At 40.2% G+C, this 19,148-nt stretch overlaps 5 protein-coding genes and 1 non-coding gene across 7 annotated transcripts; 3 read left to right on the top strand and 3 right to left on the bottom strand.

Annotated features, from left to right (window-relative positions):
• Positions 1 to 689: 689 nt before the first annotated feature.
• LOC110617716 (activating signal cointegrator 1) lies at positions 690 to 4,442 on the bottom strand. 2 transcript variants are annotated; one of them, XM_021760685.2, is made up of 4 exons: positions 4,232 to 4,442; positions 2,182 to 2,886; positions 2,016 to 2,114; positions 690 to 1,315 (listed from the first exon to the last, which is right to left on the bottom strand). In XM_021760685.2, the coding sequence occupies exons 1-4, from the start codon at positions 4,379 to 4,381 to the stop codon at positions 1,049 to 1,051; spliced, it is 1,221 nt and encodes a 406-aa protein (XP_021616377.1). In that variant the 5' UTR covers positions 4,382 to 4,442; the 3' UTR covers positions 690 to 1,048. The 2 variants fall into 2 exon arrangements, with proteins under 2 accessions (XP_021616377.1, XP_021616378.1); XM_021760686.2 differs by lacking the exon at positions 4,232 to 4,442 and adding an exon at positions 3,694 to 4,212.
• Positions 4,443 to 5,587: 1,145 nt separating this feature from the next.
• On the bottom strand, positions 5,588 to 9,344 carry LOC110618284 (pentatricopeptide repeat-containing protein At1g74600, chloroplastic). Its single transcript, XM_021761434.2, has one exon. The coding sequence runs from the start codon at positions 9,274 to 9,276 to the stop codon at positions 6,589 to 6,591; it is 2,688 nt and encodes an 895-aa protein (XP_021617126.1). The 5' UTR covers positions 9,277 to 9,344; the 3' UTR covers positions 5,588 to 6,588.
• Positions 9,345 to 9,406: 62 nt separating this feature from the next.
• Positions 9,407 to 9,487, top strand: TRNAL-CAG. Its single transcript has one exon. It is a non-coding gene; the product is annotated as a tRNA-Leu (tRNA).
• A 461-nt stretch (positions 9,488 to 9,948) lies between these two features.
• On the top strand, positions 9,949 to 10,889 carry LOC110617918. The gene is made up of 2 exons (XM_043957784.1): positions 9,949 to 10,755; positions 10,878 to 10,889. Exons 1-2 carry the CDS (start codon positions 9,949 to 9,951, stop codon positions 10,887 to 10,889), a joined length of 819 nt encoding a protein of 272 aa, XP_043813719.1.
• A 420-nt stretch (positions 10,890 to 11,309) lies between these two features.
• On the top strand, positions 11,310 to 12,289 carry LOC122723879 (glutathione S-transferase U10-like). The gene is given in 3 exon segments (XM_043957783.1): positions 11,310 to 11,556; positions 11,559 to 11,692; positions 11,828 to 12,289. Coding segments are annotated over 3 exon segments (780 nt in total). The 5' UTR covers positions 11,310 to 11,372.
• Positions 12,290 to 16,661: 4,372 nt separating this feature from the next.
• Positions 16,662 to 18,931, bottom strand: LOC122723823 (60S ribosomal protein L34-like). Its single transcript, XM_043957549.1, has 3 exons — positions 18,841 to 18,931; positions 17,134 to 17,242; positions 16,662 to 17,008 (listed from the first exon to the last, which is right to left on the bottom strand). Exons 1-3 carry the CDS (start codon positions 18,869 to 18,871, stop codon positions 16,915 to 16,917), a joined length of 234 nt encoding a protein of 77 aa, XP_043813484.1. The 5' UTR covers positions 18,872 to 18,931; the 3' UTR covers positions 16,662 to 16,914.
• Positions 18,932 to 19,148: the final 217 nt, after the last annotated feature.

Below are 19,148 nucleotides of genomic sequence, written 5' to 3'. Positions count from 1 at the left end.
TGGTTGAAATATGTCATGCTCCAGTTTAGTACTATACTAGGCATGAGGGTGTATTGAATCCTATGTCGGTTAGGATGGGATAGAATATTTCGTGAGTTAAACCTAATCCAAATTTAACATATATCAAAACCTTCCATTGATGTTAAGCGTGAGAAGGGTATTGAATTTTAGGTAATGTGCCATATAAGTGTTGGGCACTCTTCTATTGAGTTAATTTTTTAGGTGGGTTAGGTCCAGACTAAATTTAGCATGAAATCACATGTTGAGCCTTTTATAAACATGTGATGTCGATATTGGGTCTCTCGTAAATGTGATACTCTAGTGTAGTTTTGAGCATGAAAAATATTTTGAATTCCACTTTAGTTTTTGAATCCCACTTTAGTTTGAATAGAGAAATGTGTCCCAAAGGATTTACACTAATATTGAATTAAAACACACTTTAATTTAGAATAGAGAAATGTGTCGCAAAGGATTTACATGAATTAAATTTTGAGATGAGTTAGCAGAGTTAGACCTAACCCTAATTTAACCCTAATTTAACAATCAATCATCTAAGAAAACCGGTGCTTGGCAATTTTGAATCTTATGATTCTAAACCCAAAAGGGTCTCTGCCAATTAAAACCAATCAACATTGCTAGCAATCACATTGATACTAAGTTGTCAGAACAGACTGCTTAAAATCCCAATATTTTAAAAGAAAAGAAATTGAAATCTTATTATTTTATTAGCATATGAAACAGGCGTTAGCGTAACTGCTTTTTCAACTATGGCAAATACAACTTTCATTTTGCAGTTCCCCCCTACTCCCTCATCCAGGCGAATAACAAGTTGAGAAAATAAAGTTGCAAAACCCTCGGCAAACAAATGATATTTGTACAGAGAAACAACACCTGAACATTTAACTCAATTTTGCTTTAAAAAAAAAACAAATACTTGACCTCAATGGCCGTCCAGAGAACTTTCTTTTTCACTTTCCATAAGCATATCGATATTCACTAATGGACCTGAAGAATACAGCCCATTTTCTGCAGTGTTTATAACTAGTGGTCAAGTGTCTATCATAAAATATTTCAACTGATTGCTATCATGCTGCACCCTTCCAGTGACTTCCAAGCATAAACCATTTGGAAGGACCTTGTCTCGCTGCTTACCCTTCACTGGCTTTGTACTAGGGCCGGGATCCATGAAGATTGGTTGTATAGCAAGAGTTGGATTTGGTTTTATTCGATTCATTTCTCTTTCTCTTTCATCCTGTGGCCGTAATATTCTGTTCTCTGACTCTAGTTCTGAAACTTCATCTTGATTTACCAACACCTGCAAAACAATATATTGTGCAAATTAATATAAGGAAAATGAGAGAAAAGAGGGCAAAAGTACAATTTCCTGCAAAACAAATGCAGAAAAGAAAGTCAATGTGAAAGCCTCTTTCAGAGTTAAGGCATTACACATTGAAGGAACCTATAAAATTGGCACAACTCATCTGGTTCAGGATATATAGATCCATATGACTAGAAGACAAAAAATTGCAGAAGCTTATGCAGGAAAACTACTTGAGAACATGTTGTAGACAATAAAGGACAGGTCAAAATGCAGTAAAAAGGATAGCAAAACCTACAGTTTAACATTTTTGTCTATTAGACACCTCAACTTTAATCGTGATCTAATAAACAACTAAACTTTAAAAAACATTACTTTAAAACATCTAAATTTTTAAAAACGATTATTTTAAACACTTACGGTTTAAAAAAAATATACTTTTAAACACAACTTTAAAACCATAGATTTGAAAAATTACTTTTAAACACAACTTTAAAACTATAGATTTGGCAAAATTGTGTTTAAAAGTAATATTTTTTTAAAGTTTAAGTGCTTATTAGGTCACGATTAAAGTTAAGATGTTTAATAGATAAAAGTATTAAAGTATGGGTGTACAAGTATGCATTTAACAAAAAAATTCATGCTCTGACAATAATGATTTGGAATGACAGAACAAAGATACTTTAATAATTAATACCTTGCGCCCCACTAAATCAAAAGTCACAACCACTTTACTTCGCTTCTCTCTTTCAGCTTCTTCTATAGCCTGCTGTTTCTTCCTTAAAAGCTCCTTTTCCTGGAAGGGGAAAAAAGATGTGAACCCAAGTGCATACAAGAATGATACTTAACTTTGTTATTTTTACCTCCTTTGACAGCCAACTGTTGCCTTCAATCTCATAGTAATCACTTTGGTCATCAATAACAGTTGTACGTGCTGCAGAGTTTCGGTCATAATCAACAAGCCTTTTAGCATAAGCTTCAGCTGCTGCTTCAGCATCTGAAAGGGGAGCCAAATTTCCTTCAAGACCAGCATAGGTGCTCCCTTCTTTTAGAACAAGGGAACCACAGAAACTGCAAGGCCCCTCTCCTTCTTGTTCACATACTATCTTGCCACAAGATAAGCAATTGCTCACCAGTCCGTGCTGGCGGGCTTGGCATTGACAAGGTTTCCCCTGTTGGAACACAATTGATCCCTTAGCAGCCTCTGCAAGTGAGATGACTTTCCCAGCTTTCTTCTTCCTAGAATTACCTTGGATCCCCTTTTGGCTTGACTCGCTCACCTCAGTTGAAACCTTATTTTCTTGATAAGCATTCTTCTTTGGTTCCGCCTGATAACTGGGAACTGTAACTTTCCTAGGTTCATTCTGATAAGCAGAGTTAGCAACACCTTTAGCTGATCTAACTGGTTTCTTGGTTCCACTTTCTGAACCATTGTTTGTTGATGGTTTGACATACGCATGAAATTTTGAAGTTTGAACAGCTGGTGCGCCACTGCCAACATCTGAGTGACCCCTACGACGTAAATATTCCTCAATCACGCTTTTCCCTGCTTCCTGCCCAATGATATTCTGCATACAAGATAAAACAATATTCATACAACTTCCAACTGTTGTCGCAACAAAACATGCTGCTAGCATGGCTAAAACAAGGACATTGCTGAGTAACTTTGATAGCTACATATCATGAATAAAAAATCATCAATGCATGATTTATATAAAGTAAAACCATTTCTTCCTTGGAACTTCCCCTTTCATGTGCTAAAGCATTCACAATGAAGTAACACATTCAATGGCAATTCATTTCTGATCTATAACACCCTAGCAACTCAAATAATGATGATTTATGAAATTATGATGGTCAGAAAAAGAGAAATTGTTTCATCAATAAGGATAAGTACCTTACCAGTGCCACTGGCACCCCTTTCTGCATATTAGGGGTATAATGCTGGAGATTTGAAAAAACACAATTTATTGTTCACATATATTTTACAAATAGATGTAGCTTCAAATAAATCATTGTAGGTCACCAAGTATTTGTAGCATTGTCAAATATGTTTTACCAGAAAACTAAGATGAGATAAGGTTGAGGGAAAACAAAAGCCAAGCCAAGATATTCATGGACGTAAATTATAACAAATTGGCTAAATAAGAAAGCAAATCTATACAAAAATCCAGTAGCAACTACTAAACAAACGAATCACTACATCATGAATAGAAGTTCAGAAAATCATTTTTTGTTTGACAGGAAAACTTATAAAAGTTCTATGATGAGTTAAAATGAGACAGTTTAAATGTGTGCAAAAGCCATATATGTGGAGATCATATGTGGTTGTATCTAATGAAAAGTAGCATCAACTTCCCAAAATTCGAAATTACCACTAGCATAACCGTGTGGCATCTTGATATCACCTGATGGAAGAATAGTACCGGACAAGAAAACTTTAATATTACCAAGACTAATAAGGTCAACCCTCAAGAAGCAATGATTAGCTACATATCAAGATTCGAGCAGCAATAACTCTTAGAGGCTCAGAAAGGTTATCTTGATGGTCTCTTTCATTCATAGGTTACATATCATATGAAACCATAGCACACAAAAGCTGTTTCTTCAAATAATAACTCTCATCAGTTAATTGTCCCACAAACCATAATTCGGTCACTAAACATTTCCGTACCAATACCAGTACCAGTAAAAAAAAAAAAAGAACTGGGTTATCGCAATAACGATAGTCAAATATTGATTGCTTCCCAAGTGGTGACGCAATATCAATCTCACTATTCCAACATATTGTAAGATGAATATAAAACTTAAATAGGAAAACAAAATCCCATTGACGATTGTCGATACCCTAAATAGAATCGGAGGGAGAGAGGGAGAGAGGGAGAGAGAGAGAGAGAGAGAGAGAGAGATTACATCGAGATACTCTTTGGCATCACGGGGCTGAGCGAGCTCGCAATAAGAGACTAAGCCTGAGATTATCTCCCTATCCAAATCCAAACCCGTCTCTATTCTCTTGCACAAATCTACCAGCGCATTTTCCAGCCACTGTCCTGGTGACCCCATTCTCTACTCTCACCTCAAAAAGCCAAACGAAACGAGTTTGGATATGTATGAGGACGTTATCGTAGGCCTTTGAAGACTAGGGCGGGGGTCCCATTTATGTGTGACATGGCACGATCTGAGCTGTTACTGGACCACACTGGGATTAAAACTCGCTGCACAGAAAACACCGTTGCCTCTTCCTCCGTTATACTTCATAAATAAACCATTAAATCTCCGTCCAAAACCCTAACGGTAACGGAAACGTCATCGTCCACGCAACTCTGGCTCAGAGCGCGAATGCTGCAGGCACCATGGTAATTCACTTCCGATAATTATCTTTTCTAATCACTTTAAAATTATTGTAATGGTTTTAATGATTGTTTTTTTGTTTTCTGTTCGTCGGGTTGTAAATAAACCCATCTGATTCCACTAGATAAAAATTCAGTTTATCTGAATTTTTTTTTAATAAGATAAAATCAGATATTTAGACTAATTTGTGAAAATTAATTTATTTATAGATTCACGAGATATTTATAAATATTTTTATTTAAATAAAATTATTTAGTTAAAATTTATTATTTTTAAATTAAAATTTATTAATATTATAAATAAATTTAATTATTTTTAAATTATTTAAAATTTAACTCGATAAAAATCTATTTATCTTAATTTATTTGCTTAACGAATCTTCAGCTGAATTTCGAAATAAGTCAATTTCAAATTTGTCCGAGTTTGAAGAAATTACAATGAGCAACTCAGCGTGGTTTTCTTCGTTGAAACCCCTACCTGTTTGGCTACTGGGAGGATTTTGGTGGGGCTATAAGTTGTGATGTACTGTGATTGGAGAAGCCTAAGTCCTGATATTGTCACATGTTAATTTGTGGATTGTGCAAGAACTCCAGGGTTGTAGAAGCTGAAAACTATCTGCATAAACTGTTGAATTAGGGGTTGGAACCTGATGGTTTCACTTAGAATATTATCATCAATGGATATTGCAAGATGAGCCTGACATAAGAAATTTATTCCAACAAAATTCTTCCTAAATTATATATTTTGAGAAACTGGTTCTTAACAAAGTTATATATAAACAATGAAGAAGAGGAACCCCTCAATTTTTTATTTGTTTACCTTTTTTCTGTTTAAATTTAAAGAGAAAAGAAACTAATTCTTTTATTAAATATTAAAAACAATTAAATTAAATAAATTTTCTATATTAAAGATAAAATAGACATAACAATTCTCCGATGAGATAAAAAAGCTGAAAAGATCCTTGAAGATGCAGTTTTCAAAGAATTTGTGCATCACCGATCACGTCTTGCTCCCTAATTAATGGGTTATGCCAGGACAGTGACATACACCCTGCCCCGGCTCTTCTCTACGAGGCATTGGGGAAAGGATTAAAGACTAACATAGTTCTGTATAACACACTGATTAAAGGTATTGATGTGTTATGACGGAAATGTAGCAGCCCAGATATATGGAGTTACAATTTAGTTGTAAATGGTGGTTCTTTTTAGAAAAATGGAACAACTCTACAAGGTTTGTCTCACTGTAATGACCTACAACACATGATTAGTGCCAGAAAAGCTTTCTCATATGATGCAGGATCAAGGCTCTGTCAAAACTAAAATTAAACAAATCCAAAAGGAGGGGGCATAAATGCAGTTCGTTAAATCCATTGTTACTGGTCATGAAGATTCAACCCACTCCTCGTCCTTGCAAATCTTCCACGGAGAAACACTTTCAGATAGGAAGCTGGTCCGAACTCCGAACTTCCTTTCTTGCAGTTTTGAGAGTTGTGGTGCTATGTGTTGTCGATTTTGGTCTTGTTCTGATACCCAAAGTGAAACCAAAACCACAAGCTTTGACACAGACCTTTGAAGCGGGGCATCTCTTCTGCTTCTCCTCCACTGTTGCCTTTCCCACCGTAACATCCAAGTCCGACCCTATTCTCCGCTTCAAGCCGGTGAGCTGTTTCCCACACACGCCTTTCAACAAAAAAGCTGCTATTCAAGAAGCCATGCAACTCCCGTGTCCGGTGCATCGATAGAGACAAAGCAAGGAGGATACGCTTGGTATACATGAGTCATCTTCTCTTGGATTTTTCCGAATGTATCTCGTGAGAAAAAAATATCACCTAAAACACAGAGGTCAACTTGCCCGGGAACTTTGATGGACTAGAGACCCAGTTACCTATCAAGGCTTACACAAGGGGGCAGAATTAGATATCACGTGAAACTCCAAGCAGCTTCCTTCCTAACCCCAGCTCCTTTCATCCGGCTTCTGATCTGCTGGACTTCCTCCCACTGGCCTACATTCGCATAGATATTTGACAACAGGACATAGGCTCCATCATCACTCGGGTTTAATTCCATCACCATTTTGGCTGCTATCTTCCCAAGCTCAACCTCTCCATGTAGTTTGCAAGCAGCGAGTAGCGTTGCCCACAATAAAGCATCAGGTTCAGTAGGCATACTTTTAATTAACTTTTCAGCCTCTTTCAATTTCCCTGAACGACCCAGGAGATCAACCATACAAGCATAATGACGGTTATTGGGCTTAATGCCAAAGTCTTTGGTCATTGAATTAAAATGGAAGTAGCCTTCCTCAACCAAATTGGCATGGCTGCAGGCAGACAAAACCCCAACAAAAGCCACTGAATCAGGTCTAATTCCTTGTTTTCTCATTTGCTCGTACATTTTTAAAGCCTCTACACCTTTTCCATGCTGAGCATAGCTAGCAATCATTGCTGACCAGCATACTAAATCAGGTTCATCAACCTGATCAAATGCTTTACCGCAATCCTCAATGTTTCCACATTTAGAATACATTGTAACAAGTGAACTTCCGATTGAAACATTTGAATCTAAGCCCATTTTTATGATATGGGCATGCAGTTGAGTCCCAATGTCCAATCTGTTTAAAAGTGCAATAGCCCCAAGAACAGATGAAACAGTGAATGAGTCTGTTGCGAAATTAGACATTAACATTTCATGAAACAGAAATACTGCCTCTTCAGGTAGCCCATTTTGTGCATATCCTGAAACCAAGGATGAGCATGAAACCTGATCTTTTTCAGGAAGCATGTCAAACACTTTCCTTGCCAGCTTCAGAGCAGCACATTTTGAATACATAGTGACAAGTGCACCACCAACTAGTGCTTCTCTGCCCATCCCAGCACGGAAAACATACCCATGAATTTCCTTACCTTTCTTTAAGGAACGAAGACCAGAACATGCAGCCAGAATTGCAATAAAAATCATCTGATCAGGTCTAGTTCCTTCAGCCAGCATATTTCTAAAAAGCTCAAAAGCTTGATTTGTGCAGCCATGCTCTGTGAAACCACTGATCATAGATGTCCATGAAATATTGTCTCTGACTGGAATATGCTCAAAGACTTTGTAAGAATCCTCTATACTACCACACTTAGAGTACATCGTGAAAAGAGAACTACCAACGGAAAGATCAAAGACAAATCCGGTTTTAAGAATGTAGCCGTGGATTTGCCTCCCTAAATTCAAGCAGTCTATGACACTTAAGACACTAGAAAAACAAAAGCTATCCGGTCTCAGACTCTCCTGGAGCATTATTTGCAACAATTCAATTGCCCTTTGGGAGCTCTTATTCTGAGCCAAAGAAGAGATCATAATGGACCATATACCTGGGTTCTTTACGTCTTCCATTTCTCTAAATACCAACTCTGACAAATCAATAGCATGTAATTTTGCATACACATTAACTAAAGCAGCCTGCACCACTGGATCCAAATAGAATCCAGTTTTCAAAATCCAGGTATGAATTTGGATTGCCTCTTTAATCATATCAGGTTTGGCACAAGCATTAAGTACACTAGTAACAGTAAAGTTGTTTATTTCCTCCTTTATCATCCTCATTTCTTTGAAAAATCTGAGGGCAGATATAGAATCATCCCTTTTAACAAAACCAGATATAATGGCAGTCCATGAAACTACATTGTGAACTGGCATCCGAGAGAATTCCTTAACTGCTTCACCAATATCCCCACATTTGGCATACATATCAACTATGGCAGTCCCTACAAAGACATCTTTTTTTCCACATTTAATCACCCACCCTTGAACTCCTTTTCCAATTTCAATTTCTTCGAGAGTAGCACAAGCAGTTAAAATGCTTGAGAATGTAAAACTATTAGGCATCAGAGATTTGCAACACATTTGGCTGAAAAGATCCAAAGCAACCCAATATTCCCCATTCCTAACAGCCCCACAGATGATAGAATTCCAACAAACCACATTCTCGCATGACACATCACAAAACACCTTCAGAGCATCATCTAACTTACTAGTTTTTGCGAATAAGTCTATCATTCTCGCCCGAACATAACCATTTGCATAAAACCCATTCTTTATTGCAAGTGAATACACCAGCTCACCTAATAAAGGAGATTGCAAAGCAGCACAAGCAGAAACAGCACTCCCGTAGGTGAAATCATTCGGCTGAAAACCAGAAAAATGCATACTACAAAAGAATCTCCACGAATCCTCAAACAACATATTATGAATGTAACCAGAAATCATGATATTCCAAGAAATAACATTTAGTAGAGGAATTGTATCAAATAATTTGACGGCATAAAGCATGGCACCAGAATTACAGTACCTATTAAGTAAGCAGTTAGCAATAACAATATCAGAGTGCAACACAGCTGTTTTAAGCAAATGGGAATGAATAATTTTAGTGTCTTTGAAAGCATGATGGGTGGATTTGGTGTAGTTACTGAGCAATTGAAACGGGTCAAGAAAAGGAACAGGATGTTGCTGTTCATATTTGTTGGCATGAAATGACAAGGTACGGATTATGGATACTGAAGATATGAATTTGGTAAAGGAGATTGGAACTATCTTGGTTTGGAGGTTCTGATTGATGAGAGAATTCATTTAGTCGAATTCCTACTCGAAAGAAACTGCCCAGGCGAAGGAAGAACTTTGAGGAGCGGTCTTCCGAAAGCGCGGGTAGTCGACCTTCGTTCCCTCTATATAAATTTTGGCAGAATCGAAGTGAGCAATTGTCAAGATGGCCGAGTTGGTCTAAGGCGCCAGTTTCAGGTACTGGTCCGAAAGGGCATGGGTTCGAATCCCATTCTTGACATTTGAATTTTATATTTAATAACCAATAATCGTTGACCAATCGCTTACTGCTATTTTAGAGTTTATATATAAACTAAATGGATTCCTAATTATTAATTAATCACGCTCTGATTTCCATTCAAATAAGTACTAATTTATTTTATTTTATTTTTTATTACCAATAGATCCCAAATGATAACTGAGATACCGAGCCAATTAAACTTCTAAATATATTTTTCAGTAACTTTACTCTTTCTGCAATGCTTGAGCATGCATTTGCTTGCTTGGAGGGATGGAGACATGGTGAAATATTGAATGAAGAGGAAACTTTTCAGCTATTTTTTTCATTATTTTTATTTTTAATATTTTAAATTTTATAAGTTTCTATATTTATTAGACTCTCAATTAATTAATTATACGACGTGATAAAATATTTAAAAAATTAAGCAATCATTAATTAAGAAAATAATTCTGACTTAACAAATGACAAAATGTGATTCAACACTAGTGAAATTTAACACTCAAAGTGCATATAAGTTCCTGGTTGATGGTTTTCGACATAGGGAAGGGAGCGAGATATGGAAACGGTTCTGGAAAGCTAAAGTTCCCCCAAAAGTGCTCAATTTCTGCTGGCGGGCTCTAGTTAATGTTGTCCCTTGCCTCTCGTCACTTCAGTCCAAGAGAGTCCCAGTTGATCCTTCATGCCCGCTGTGTCATGTAGCCCCTGAGAATGTCTTGCATATTCTGATTCAGTGCCCTTTTGCCCGCAGCTGCTGGTTAAGCTCGCCGTTGGGTTGGCCTGCGCCTTCTGCATCTTCTTTAAATGAGTGGTTTTCTTTAGCCTTCTCTTCTGCTTCTGTGGAAAATGCCTCCCTTATGCTAATGATCTTATGGGCTTTGTGGCAAAATAGGAACAATGTTGTATGGAAGGGCCAGGGTCAGACTGCGAGTGGTGTGTTCTTCATGGCTCTGAATTTTTTGCAGCAATGGAAAGCAGCCCGGGTCGTATTCTCAGTAAGCACCATTATCGACCCGGCTCGCCCGATCTGGTCTCCTCCGCCGCACGGTTGGATCAAGGCGAACATTGACGCCTCTTTAAGCTTGCAACGAGGTTCGATAGGTTTCGGTTGTGTAATCCGGAAGGATGATGGGAGTTTTGTGGCTGCTAGAGCAGGCTCTTTTTATAGCCAGATGGATGCAAAGTGTGCTGAAGCTATAGCATTCCGGGAAGCATTAAGCTGGATTAAAGAGTGTGGATGGGATCGAGTTCTTTTTGAATTGGATATTCAGGTACTTGTGATGTCAGTTAATTGTGTTTTGTTAGATGATTTATCGTCTTTTGGCCTTTTGGTTCAAGATTATAAACTGCTTCTATCTAGTTATGATGAAGCAAAGTGTGTTTTTGTTAATAGATCTGCGAATGATGTCGCTCATGTTCTAGCAACATCGGCTCATTCTGAGTCAGGTCAAGGAGTTTGGATTGATATCCCTCCTCCTCACATTGTTTCTTTGTTCTCTTTGAATTAAATGAAGTTTTCTTGTTATTTCAAAAAAAAAACAATAAGAGTTACAATATTAAAGAGGACTTTGAAATTATTATGCTAATATTTATTGACAATAATTAGAGTCAACTTTCAGATATTATATTAAATCCTAATCAACCATCGGCTTGGCTTTCAATTTTTTTCGGTTTCTTATATGTCCTGCCAATTTGTCTTCTCCAAAATAGATAATGCTTTTCCCGGACAATAATTTACATATTCATTGCTTATTTAATTATGACTTCTTGGCCAAGGAAATGATCCATAATCAAGAGTCAGAGAAACAACTTTTGACCAGCAACTCAAACAATTATGCAGCAAATTTAAAGATTTGGGTGGCATGCCCTGGACAAATTGAAAGAGAATATGGAAGAGGAAAATAAGGTGAAGCTACATGGAATGTGGGCTAGCCCTTATGTTAAGAGGGTGGAATTAGCCCTCAGAGCTAAAGGCATACCTTATGAATACATAGAAGAAGACTTGAACAACAAGAGCCAATTGCTCTTCCAATACAACTCAATTCACAAGAAAGTCCCTGTACTCGTACACTATGAAAACCAATAGCTAAATCATCTGTCATACTTGAATACATTGATGAAACATGGAAGGGAGCTCCTCAGCTCTTGTCTGATGATCCTTATCACAGAGCTCAAGTTCGTTTCTGGGCTGCTTTCATCCAACAACAGGTCAAAGTTTATTTTCCTAACATCGTCAAATAAGAATTTCCTATCTTCATTAATCTATGAAGCTAATCAACTAACAGATAGCGAGACTATTTTTTCTTGCTTCTAACTGATAATGTCAATTCTGTGAGATTGTAGTTGATTGAAGGCATAGGACGTATAATCACAAGTGATGGAGAAGCACAAGAGAGAGCCACTAAGGAACTACGGGAGAAGATGAACGTATTTGAAGAGGAAATGAAGTTGTTTCCTAGTGGTCCAATTATTCAAGGTGGTAACTTGGGACTCCTCGACATTCTAGTGAGTGCAACATTCAGCCCCTTCAAAGCTCAAGAAGAAGTGAGTGGTGCAAAAATTTTAGACCCAAAAAGGAACCCATTGATATTTTCGTGGGTCACCACCTTGAATCAGATGCCCATAGTGAAAGGGGCACTACCCTCACACGAAAAGCTTGTGGCACTTCTGCACTTTATTAGGAAAACTCGTCTTGAACTTTCTGCTTATTCAATTGTATTATGTCATGTGCTGAGCAATCCCAACCCCAAAAATCACTCCAGCAGTGCGGCACTCAACTCAGTCCGTCGAGCCAAGTCAGCCTAACCTCACAATACGCACAGCGGGAAGCAAACAAAAAGGTTGTGAAGAGCTAAACCAATTCTTATGGGATGAAGGAAGCTAAACAAGCTAAACTAGCTAGAAGGGAAGAGAATTGGGGAAAATGGCTTTTATATTACACTTGAAAAAATTTACAAGGCAAGTATACAAGAAAACTCACAAATGCACTACAAAATGTGTACAAGGTGTCCCAATGGCTCTTTAGATGTAAGAGGCTTCCATTCTCTTAAATAATCTGCCAATAGGGGTATTTATAGGCAAATGAGGGTGCTTAGCCGACTTAGTCACATGGATGGTGATTTGCCACATGTATGGGTCTGTTTGGGCGGTTTGGGAGCTGTCTGGGACGTTCTGAAATTTTCTGGAATTTTCTGGCAAATTCTGGCAGCTATGAACCTCGCTTTGGCTTCCCACAGGCCTGCATGCCCCGCGCGTCCTTAGCCCACCCGTGCCCTCTGCCTGTGGCTAGCAGCTTCCACCAACGCCTGGAGAATCCTCGAAGCTTCTCGAATTCTCGCGCGTCCTCCAGCCCACGTGAACCTCGTTTGCCAGCGCGGCCTGCCAGCGTCATCCATGCACGCGGCCAACCAGCACGCTCCCTCTGCACGCGCTGCCTGCCAACGTGCCCAGTGAATCTCATCTGCGCCTGGACATCTCCGGATGTCCCTGGAACCTTCTCGAATGTTCCAACCCCATTGAACCTCCTTCCATCTGGTGACGCCCCCAGCTTCCAGCACCTTCCCCATGCTGGGTTGGCTCAATTGCACCCCGTTGGGCCTGCCAATCGCCAAATTGCCTCCATTGCCTTCGCCAGCCCGGCTGGCCTGCTGGGCTCCACGCTTAGCCCAGTCTCCCAGTGAACCTCGCTTGCTAGCCCTCCTGGCCCTCAAGTCTACCTGTTTTCCCCAACTGTGCCAGTCACATTTGGCACCCACGGGCCCATTCAACCTGTCTGCTGGCCAATCTGCCCCAGTTGGCATTTTCACCCTCCGACCAGCAGCACAAGCCCATTGAACCTCATTTGGGCTGCTACACAGGCCCAAATGCAAAATTGGCTCCAATAACCCGTAAAGCCAATTTTCCTTCCAATTTTGGGGGTCCTTGGTCCCATCACCTTTGGACCGTGACATTCTCCTCCACTCATACCCGCGACGCCCTCGTCGCGTCTTCTTCGCTTGCCCATCACCACATGACCAAACTTTGGACCTCTTCGCATCACCCTTGTGCAAAGTTGTGGAGGACCCCTTCGTATGTCCACCTACATACGAAGCGTTGCCTTCAACCTTCTCCTCAAGTTCACTAGTAGCATTCCCTCGTCCTTGAGGCTAGGTGACTTTGTCATCCCCTCGGCTTTGCACCTACTTTTGCTCCTCCTTGAGCGTCGTCGCCTACGCCTCCCTTGCTTTGGCGAAACCACATCCCTTGGACTTTCAGCTACTTTGGACCCCACGTCCATGGCACCATCCACCTTTCCCTTGGTGGTAGCTCCCTCAGCAACTCCATACCCTTTTGGTCCCCACATTCCCCTAGGTCCTTCTTCAAACACGAAGATGAAGATGATGAGGTACCTGCTTCCTCATTTAGCTCCTCCAAATTTTCCACCCGTCTAAGTGCTCCACACACTTGTAAAGAACCTAAGTATGCCACCCTTGGCTCCAACGGAGTCTCCTCATTGCTTTGCACCCTAGCAACAAGCTCACTCCTCCTTGAGCATTCACCATTTCTATGAGGACCTTCGCAAAAATAACACCATCGCAAAGGTCTACTCTCCTTAGGGACTTCCTCCTTGCCTAGTAGAGTGGACTCACAACTCCTATCTTTCTTCAAACTCTCCACCTCACCCTTCATCCTACTCAACTCCTCTACTAATTTCCCAAGTTCACCCCTCAACAACATATTCTCTTCCTTAAGTGCGACAATTTCACTAAGGAGGGAGGATCTCGAAGACTCACCTTCCTTAACCACCTTGTCGATGGCTTCATTTAGTGCTCCTTGCACCTCCTCACGAACCTCGTCCATGCTAGACTCAAGTTCCTCAAGGTGGGACTCTATCTCCACGAACCGTTGATCATCATCGACAAGTCGCAATTGCACCCTTGCGAGCTCGACCTCAAAATCTCCTAGCTCTGCTCTCACTTGGCTAGGTTTCTTTGGCTCCAACTTCCTCCTTAGGTCGCCATGCTCCTTCCCTTATGGAGCACCCAAGCCAACCGCCACAACTTCCTTTGTTGGGCTTGACATTGTTGGCAAGATTTGCTTCCTTCCAATGAAAACCTCCTTTCTTGCGAAAATGGGTGGGGGAAAACCAAGTACTCCTCTTGACTTGGTCGCAGGTAAAAATTATACTCCTTTGGCCTCACGCAGAAAGAACCTCTCTGCACTACCCCTGTAGGCAGTTTTGAACCTCACTAGTTACTTTTCCCAGCACACAGATTTTTCTCCCCTGAAAATCTGCCACCAATGCCCAGGAATCAACCTCACAATTCTGGATAGGTTAACCTCGCTGGACTGTTCTTTTGCAACCAAAAATACCCTTGCTGAGATTGCTCAGCAACTGGCAGAAATATCCTCACTTCCTGCCAAACTAGTGCCCCAATGATCTTGGCAGACTCTTGCCCAGAATCAGCTGGAAATAACCCCACAATGGCAAGCTGAACCTCGCTGAAGCAGCGACACCAACCTTCTGGTATCTCGGCAAAAGAATCTCTGCTGCTTTCAATATCTTCGCAACAGTGGTTTCTTCGCCCAACTAAACCTCACTTCCCCGCAATGATGTCCAGATGAACTCCAGTCGCAGCAGTGACGAACCTCACAGTGCGCTGCTGCCAGCCAACCAAAACCTCACAAAATAGGCTCTAATGGCTCTGATACCACTTGTCACGTGCTGAGCGATCCCAACCCCAAAAATCACTCCAGCAGTGCGGCACTCAACTCAGTCCGTCAAGCCAAGTCAGTCTAACCTCACAATACACACAGCGGGAAGCAAACAAAAGGGTTGTGAAGAGCTAAACAGCGCTTATGGGATGAAGGAAGCTAAACTAGCTAGAAGGGAAGAGAATTGGGGAAAATGGCTTTTATATTACACTTGGGAAAATTTACAAGGCAAGTATACAAGAAAACTCACAAATGCACTACAAAGTGTGTACAAGGTGTCCTAATGGCTCTTTAGGTGTAGGAGGCTTCCATTCTCTTAAATAATCTGCCAATGGGGGTATTTATAGGCAAATGAGGGTGCTTAGCCGACTTAATCACGTGGATGGTGATTTGCCATGTGTCTGGGTCTGTTTGGGCAGTTTGGAAACTGTCTGGGACGTTCCAGAATTTTCTGGCAAATTCTGGCAGCTATGAACCTCGCTTTGGCTTGCCATGGGCCTACGCGCCCTGCGCGTCCTTGGCCCGCCCGCGCCTAACAGCTTCCATTAGCTCCTGCAGAATCCTCGAAGCTTCTGGAATTCTCGCGCGTCCTCCAACCCCATGAACCTCGTTTGCCCGCGCGGCCTGCCAGCGTCGTCCTACGTGCGCGGCCAACCAGCGTGCTCCCTCTGCACGCGCGGCCTACTAGCCTCGCGCGGCCTGCCAGCGTGCTCAGTGAACCTCATCTGCGTCTGGACATCTCTGGATGCCCCTGGAACCTTCTCGAATGTTCCAGCCCCATTGAACCTCCTTCCATCTGACAACACCCCCGTGCTGGGCTGGCCCAATTGCACCCCGTTGGGCCTACCACTCGCCAGATTGTCTCCATTACTTCGTCGGTCCGTCTGGCCTGCTGGGCTCCACGGCTTACCCAGTTTCCTAGTGAACCTCGCTTGCTACCCCTTCCAGCCCGCAAGTTTGCCTGTCTTCCCCAACTGTGCCAGTCACCTCTGGCACCCACAGGCTCGTTCAACCTGTCTGCTGGCCAATCTGCCCCAATTGACATTTTAACCCTCCGACCAGCGGCACAAGCTCATTGAACCTCATTCGGGCTGTCACACAAGTCCAAATGCAGAATTGGCTCCAACAACCCGTAAAGCCAATTTACCAGCGGCACAAGCCCGTTGAACCTCATTTGGACTGTCACACAAACCCAAATGCAGAATTGGCTCCAACAACCGTAAAGCCAATTTTTCTTCCAATTTTATTAGTCCTTGGTCCCATCACCTTTGAACTGTGACAATCCGTGACAATTAGCTTTTGACTAGGCAACTATATTCCTGCATAATCGGCTAATCACCCTACTTGAGTGAAAATAATCGAGGCGATTGGTAGCTTCCACAATTGGTTGAATTTTCTGAGAGCAAACATCAATTTTACTTGTCCATTGCATTTTGTGTTATAATTGCCTGCACAATAAGAACATGAATTGCCTTACAACCCCTTGCTCAAAAATCTCTCCCAAATTTACTCATTCTTTTGACATAGAGATAAAACTATATTTTTCATTGCAGCCAAAATTACAAGAATAAACATATAATCCCTACACGTAACATCAAGTCTATTTTCATATAAATCAATTTGTTGAAGAAGATTCTAAGACAAATGGTCATTCGTGTTTAAAGCAGCCATCCATAAAAAATCGTATTTAAAAGTCAAAATTTCACTTGCAAAACTTTAAGAATTTCATTGTCTCATCAACTTCTTGAAGATAACTTTTCTTTGGCCTTCTGAATCTTCAAAACCTTCTTCACAATTTTCTGCTCTTCCACCAAAAAAGCACGGATGATCCTGCAGAATTCCAATGAAATTGAAGGCAATTATACAACAAAGTAAAAAAGCATCCAGCACAAATGAATGCGAATCACTTTTGGAAAGAAAACAAATGAAGCTGAAAATTATGGATTGAAACAAACCTCTCCCTGACTGCGCTTCCAGACAATACACCACCATATGCACGGTTCACAGTTCTCCTATTCCGAGATAACCTAGACCTCTTGTATTCAGCGGGCTCAAGTGAGGAATCTGCAAATACAGCAAAATGAATGATAATTAACACCAAGCTAGGGGCATATACAAACAGAAATTAATTATCGACGCACATAAATGAACTAACAAGTGGGATGAGTGACGGAAATGCAGACAATTCACAACTTACAAATTACAATTCTCAATTTCAAGAAAGTAACACTATTAAATGAAGTCATTCAAAATATAGTGTCATGAAGAAAGATGCAGAAAAAACTTTGAGTTGTTATCGACTATAGAAATGAATTACCTAAAAGAAAGCAGATCCATAAGTAAAATTAACAGGGCCAAAATTTGTAAGAGCAGCGTTTGATAAAAATCCATTGACCTAACCTAAATTTAGAAACAGTTCATACGAAAGCTATAGAAATAGATCATAAAACACGAACCTTGTGGAACCCACTTTGAGCTTGAGGGAAGGATTCCCCATTATTTGGGAATGAAATTTAAATTGAATATATATTAACTAAACTATAAACTACTAAATAACTTCGATTAACCATTTTGAGTCAAGTGGAAAGTAGGTTCAAAAAGTTATTTAGATCAGTTTGGATCATACTGTTACAATTGATATCAGAGCCGCCCTGAGTCAGAAAATTGTGCGCAGCTGGTGAGTTTGCCAGGAAATGGCTACCCGTACGGAACGAGGTAGAGCTGCCCGAGGGTCCACTCCTGGTGTACCAAACTACCAATTGTAATCCAATTCAGCGCAGCAATTGTAATCCAATTCAGCGCAGCAAAATTGCAATGGGAACATTGCGAAATTTAGTGGGGGAGAGTTGTGGAACCCACTTTCCCACATCATTTGCAAATGCAATTTAAATTGAATATATATTAGCTAAGCTATAAACTACTAAATAACTTGGATTAAACATTTTGGATCAAGCAAAAAATAGGTCCAGAAAGTTATTTAGGTCAGTTTGGACCTGACTATTACAAATCTATTGGACAAGAGAACCACAAACTCTCACCAAAATTGACATCTGTAAAAATAGATCAAAATTAGCATCAGCAAAGAAATTGGCATGAGCATACCATCTAGCATTGTAGTTGGAAGACCAGTAAAGGTTATTGCACCAAACTTAAAAACACTTTCCACTCATAGCTGGAATAGAAGGCCCTATAAAGCACGGCATTGCATCACTTTATATTGAAACAACAATGCCTCCCCCCAAACCCACAATCCAAAAAACAATACCTTGTTTGGGCAGCCAATCATTATACTGATCATGGTTACCTTTTCTACAAGACTCCTAAGTTTGTTACAGTTCTTTTGCATTCTAACAACTTCAACTTCAGCTTATCTGTTTGATGGATATAAAGCTGTTACCAAAATTTTTGTGCTTATTTTGCACTACCTCATGCATCAATTCTCAGTTTGAAGTTCATGACACATACAAGCAAGCAAAAATTGGCTAATAGAAAATCCCCTTCTATGTTGTCTAACACTTATGGCCTATTTCATCTGGATTAAAAAAAAAAGGTATTAGATATCAGATATAAACCATCAATATATAGTTTCAATACGGTCAAATGTAAGATACACTAAGGAGTCATTGGTTATTAGAAAATACAGGGGAGAGTATAATGCATACCCCTTGGATTCTTTTTCCGGTAACAGGACATTTAGGCCCATTAGCTCTCTTCTTGGTGGTCTGATACACAAGCTTCCCACCTAGATTTCAACCGACACACACCAAAAAAAAAAAAAAAACCAGAATTTATCAGTCAAAACAACACAAGCACCTATACATGAAACTGATAATAAAAATAGTCCAATCACCATGAAACAAAAGGGAAATGAACGATTGTGCATATTCTGTGAGCATTAATTCTTTTGCTTTCAGCGATTTAAACACGACCTTATAAGTCCGTTTGTAAAAAACATAATTCCTACTGCATT

Source organism: Manihot esculenta, chromosome 6 (genome assembly GCF_001659605.2).
Source record: "Manihot esculenta cultivar AM560-2 chromosome 6, M.esculenta_v8, whole genome shotgun sequence".
In the NCBI taxonomy this organism is placed as follows: Eukaryota; Viridiplantae; Streptophyta; class Magnoliopsida; order Malpighiales; family Euphorbiaceae; genus Manihot; species Manihot esculenta.
Note: the sequence above shows the minus strand (reverse complement) of the source record. Positions and strands in the feature narration are given on the sequence as shown.

What these genes read in the sequence shown, in the direction of transcription:
- LOC110617716 (XM_021760685.2), bottom strand. Translation starts at nt 4,381, where the DNA reads ATGGGGTCACCAGGACAGTGGCTGGAAAATGCGCTGGTAGATTTGTGC. An exon ending in ATGCCAAAGAGTATCTCGAT is followed by an intron (nt 2,887 to 4,231) that starts GTAATCTCTCTC and finishes TCTTGTATGCAG; the next exon opens with AATATCATTGGGCAGGAAGC. An exon ending in ACAGTTGGCTGTCAAAGGAG is followed by an intron (nt 2,115 to 2,181) that starts GTAAAAATAACA and finishes TTCCCCTTCCAG; the next exon opens with GAAAAGGAGCTTTTAAGGAA.
- LOC110618284 (XM_021761434.2), bottom strand. Translation starts at nt 9,276, where the DNA reads ATGAATTCTCTCATCAATCAGAACCTCCAAACCAAGATAGTTCCAATC.
- LOC110617918 (XM_043957784.1), top strand. Translation starts at nt 9,949, where the DNA reads ATGACAAAATGTGATTCAACACTAGTGAAATTTAACACTCAAAGTGCA.
- LOC122723823 (XM_043957549.1), bottom strand. Translation starts at nt 18,871, where the DNA reads ATGTCCTGTTACCGGAAAAAGAATCCAAGGG. An exon ending in CCGGAAAAAGAATCCAAGGG is followed by an intron (nt 17,243 to 18,840) that starts GTATGCATTATA and finishes CTGTATTTGCAG; the next exon opens with ATTCCTCACTTGAGCCCGCT. An exon ending in GGAAGCGCAGTCAGGGAGAG is followed by an intron (nt 17,009 to 17,133) that starts GTTTGTTTCAAT and finishes GGAATTCTGCAG; the next exon opens with GATCATCCGTGCTTTTTTGG.